Consider the following 2,968-nt stretch of genomic DNA (forward strand, 5'->3'; position numbering starts at 1 on the left):
GTAGATAGATAGGAAATAAAAGTATTTTGGTTTTCCTCAGGTATCTAGAAGGCCAAAAAGGCCAATGGCACTTACTGATAGAACCCCAAATATGTTACTAAATTTTCATTCTTTTCTCAAATGGCTTCATTATATCACATTTTATCCCAGATACCTCAGGAAACAGAAGCCAGAAAAGAAGGCTGGCTTTTTTCTAGTTACTTTCATGGAATAAGAAAAAAAGAATCTTTTTTGACAGGGTTATTTTGGTCAACTGAAAGCAAATTGTAATTTCCTTTCGAAGAATTTAAATAAATTTTTAAAACTTAAAAAACAAAGAACCAGCTAATGAAACATTGAGTATCTTCAGATGTATAATGTAATACACTGAAAATACCAAATGACAACTCCATCTATCACTTCTTTCTTTACAAATACATACTTAAGAATAAGATAGGAGAAATATAAATCATCCTAGGAACTTTGAGTCTTATAATCTTGTTATCTATGAAATAAAAGAGTTTTTGTTTTGTTTTGTTTTTTTGTTTTCTTCAAATAAAAGAAATACGATCTTACCATTACACTCCCATTGCTACTGTACCAGGTCCAATTTAAAGGAAAACAATTTTGACATGTACATGTCAAGACAGTAGAATCCCCCACATAAGTGATCAATGGCTTGTTTTTTCCATGAATTTCAGGGACTAAGAAAAAGTTAGAGAAATGTATGTTACTGAAAAAGTTTAAGTAAATGGAATATATTAAATCTGAAAACATTTTCTCCTTTCATTTTCTCATTAATATATGATTTTATGTAGTTTCAATTATATATAAAATGAACTAATTTATGGTGGTTAGGGTATATAACTAGTAGTAATAATAATAGTAGTAGTTTTATAGCTCCAATATAATTGTCTCCAACGTAAATATGGAAGAATCGTCTTCTATTATTGAGCCTAATAACAATTACAGGTACTGTAATAAGCTGTTACATGTACTGGATAAGAATAAAACTTCATGTTTTCAAGCCTATTCTTTCTTCCCACCTAAGTTACCTCAGAGCAAATATTTTCTTCAAAGTTTTACCCTTAGATAGCATTTGAGTGAGGAGACAAAATTTCTAGCACAGAAAATCTTTAGCTGATACATTTATGAAAAGCCAGAAAAGGGTTACAGAAAGTGGGAACATGAGAAAGGAACAAAGGAAAATTAAGAGAAAAAGAACAGTGTAAGAAAGAAAACAAGATTTAAAAATACTTTCATGTGGTTTTGTGAAAAAATATATACTAATACTCATTATGATAAATATTTTAGTTGAGAAAATTTTAACAGAATACAAATGACCACTGAATTTCAAAATATTATTTTAAGGATATGAATAACTTGGTAAACAAGATGAAACATAAAAACATAAACAACACAATAAAAAGTCAATTATCAGCCTGCAGGGTGCAATCAGTTCCTTCTGATTAACCTCAAAAGATATATTATATAATATACACTTACGCTGGAGATGTAAGACTGATCAACAAAGACTACTTTTGTTGATTTTTTTTTTCTTTTTCTTTTGCTAATTTTAGCAGGTTTCCGGTTTTGTATGTTTGGGGTTTTTTTACTCATTTTGTTTGTATATTTAGTTTACCATCATGAAAAAAATAGATGAAATTATAAATATATTATTCTATTTTTAGATTTTATATTTGGGAGGGACAGAGTGGGGAATGGAAAGATCAAATTTAATTTCTAAAGTTAGGTTTCCAGACTAAATATATTTTCAAGTGGTCTTGAGTTTCTACTACCAAAAGATAACTGCGCATTTGCTAGACGTAAGAGCTGTAAAATGGGGAAGGGGAAAATAATTAATAACTGGAAAAAAATTCTGATTTGTATAACCACTTGACAAGGGGTAAAAACAGGGTTTCTTTATGGGTTCTGTCCTTAGCTGACTGATGTTACAATGGCAAGAGAGGTAAGCTTTCTTTTTTCTATTATTGTTTAAGATGGGCCCAACTCATTGGTTCCAATATAACTGCAAATATCATCCCCTCCTTCATCAAGACTGCTGAGCAGCAGGGTGCTGAGTGAGGCACTGCTAATAAAAAGAGATGCACATAATAGGAAGTTATGTCACCCATGAAGGTGTAAATGCTTCAAGTGGACACAGAAAGATGAAAGAGCAATCTATAAGTTCCCACATTTTTCATAACGAAGGAAACATGTTTGGATGAAACTGAATAGCCTACAATTTTACACTGACAAAAAGAAAAAATAAATGGGATTATATCAAACTAAAAAGCTTCTGCAGAGCAAAGGAAACAATCAACAGAGTGAAAAGACAACCTACTGAATGGAAGAAAATATTGGCAAAGTATACATCTGACAAGGGATTAATACCAAGAATGTACAAGGAACTCAAACGACTTCGCAGTAAAAGAAAAAAAAAAACAATTAAAAAATGGGCAAAATAGCTGAATAGACATTTTTCAAAAAAAGATATACAAATGGCCAACAGGTTAAAACCACATTGAGATATCATCTCACCCCACTTAGACTGGCTATAATCAAAAAGACTGAGAATAACAAAGACTGGTGAGGATGCAGAGAAAGGGGAATTCTTCTATACTGTTGGTGAGATTGTAAATTAGTACAGCCATTATGGGAAACAGTATGGAGGTTTGCCAAACAACTACAGATAAATTGGCCAAACAATTCAGCAATTCCACTGCTGGGTGTATACCCAAAGGAATGGAAATCATCATGTCAAAGGGATACCTGCACTCCCATGTTCATTGCAGCTTTATTTACAATAGCCAAGAGTTAGAACCTAAATGTCAATCAACAGACAACTGGATAAGAAAAATGTGGTATATATACACAATGGAATACTACTCAGTCATGAAAAAGAATGAAATTCTGCCATTTGCAGCAACATGGATGATAAATTTGCTTGGAGAAAATTATTAAGTGAAATAAGCCAGGCACAGAAAAA

General features: G+C 31.6%; 1 protein-coding gene across 1 annotated transcript in view; it reads right to left on the bottom strand.

Moving 5' to 3' along the window:
- EMB (embigin) overlaps window positions 1-2,968 on the bottom strand; it is a 43,320-nt gene that overhangs the window by 7,029 nt on the left and 33,323 nt on the right. The window contains exon 5 of the mRNA XM_008590351.1: window positions 556-683. Coding sequence (XP_008588573.1) covers window positions 556-683 — 128 coding nt within the window. The remainder of the gene's footprint in view (window positions 1-555; window positions 684-2,968) is intronic.

Source organism: Galeopterus variegatus, unplaced genomic scaffold, assembly GCF_000696425.1.
Source record: "Galeopterus variegatus unplaced genomic scaffold, G_variegatus-3.0.2 Scaffold6018, whole genome shotgun sequence".
In the NCBI taxonomy this organism is placed as follows: Eukaryota; Metazoa; Chordata; class Mammalia; order Dermoptera; family Cynocephalidae; genus Galeopterus; species Galeopterus variegatus.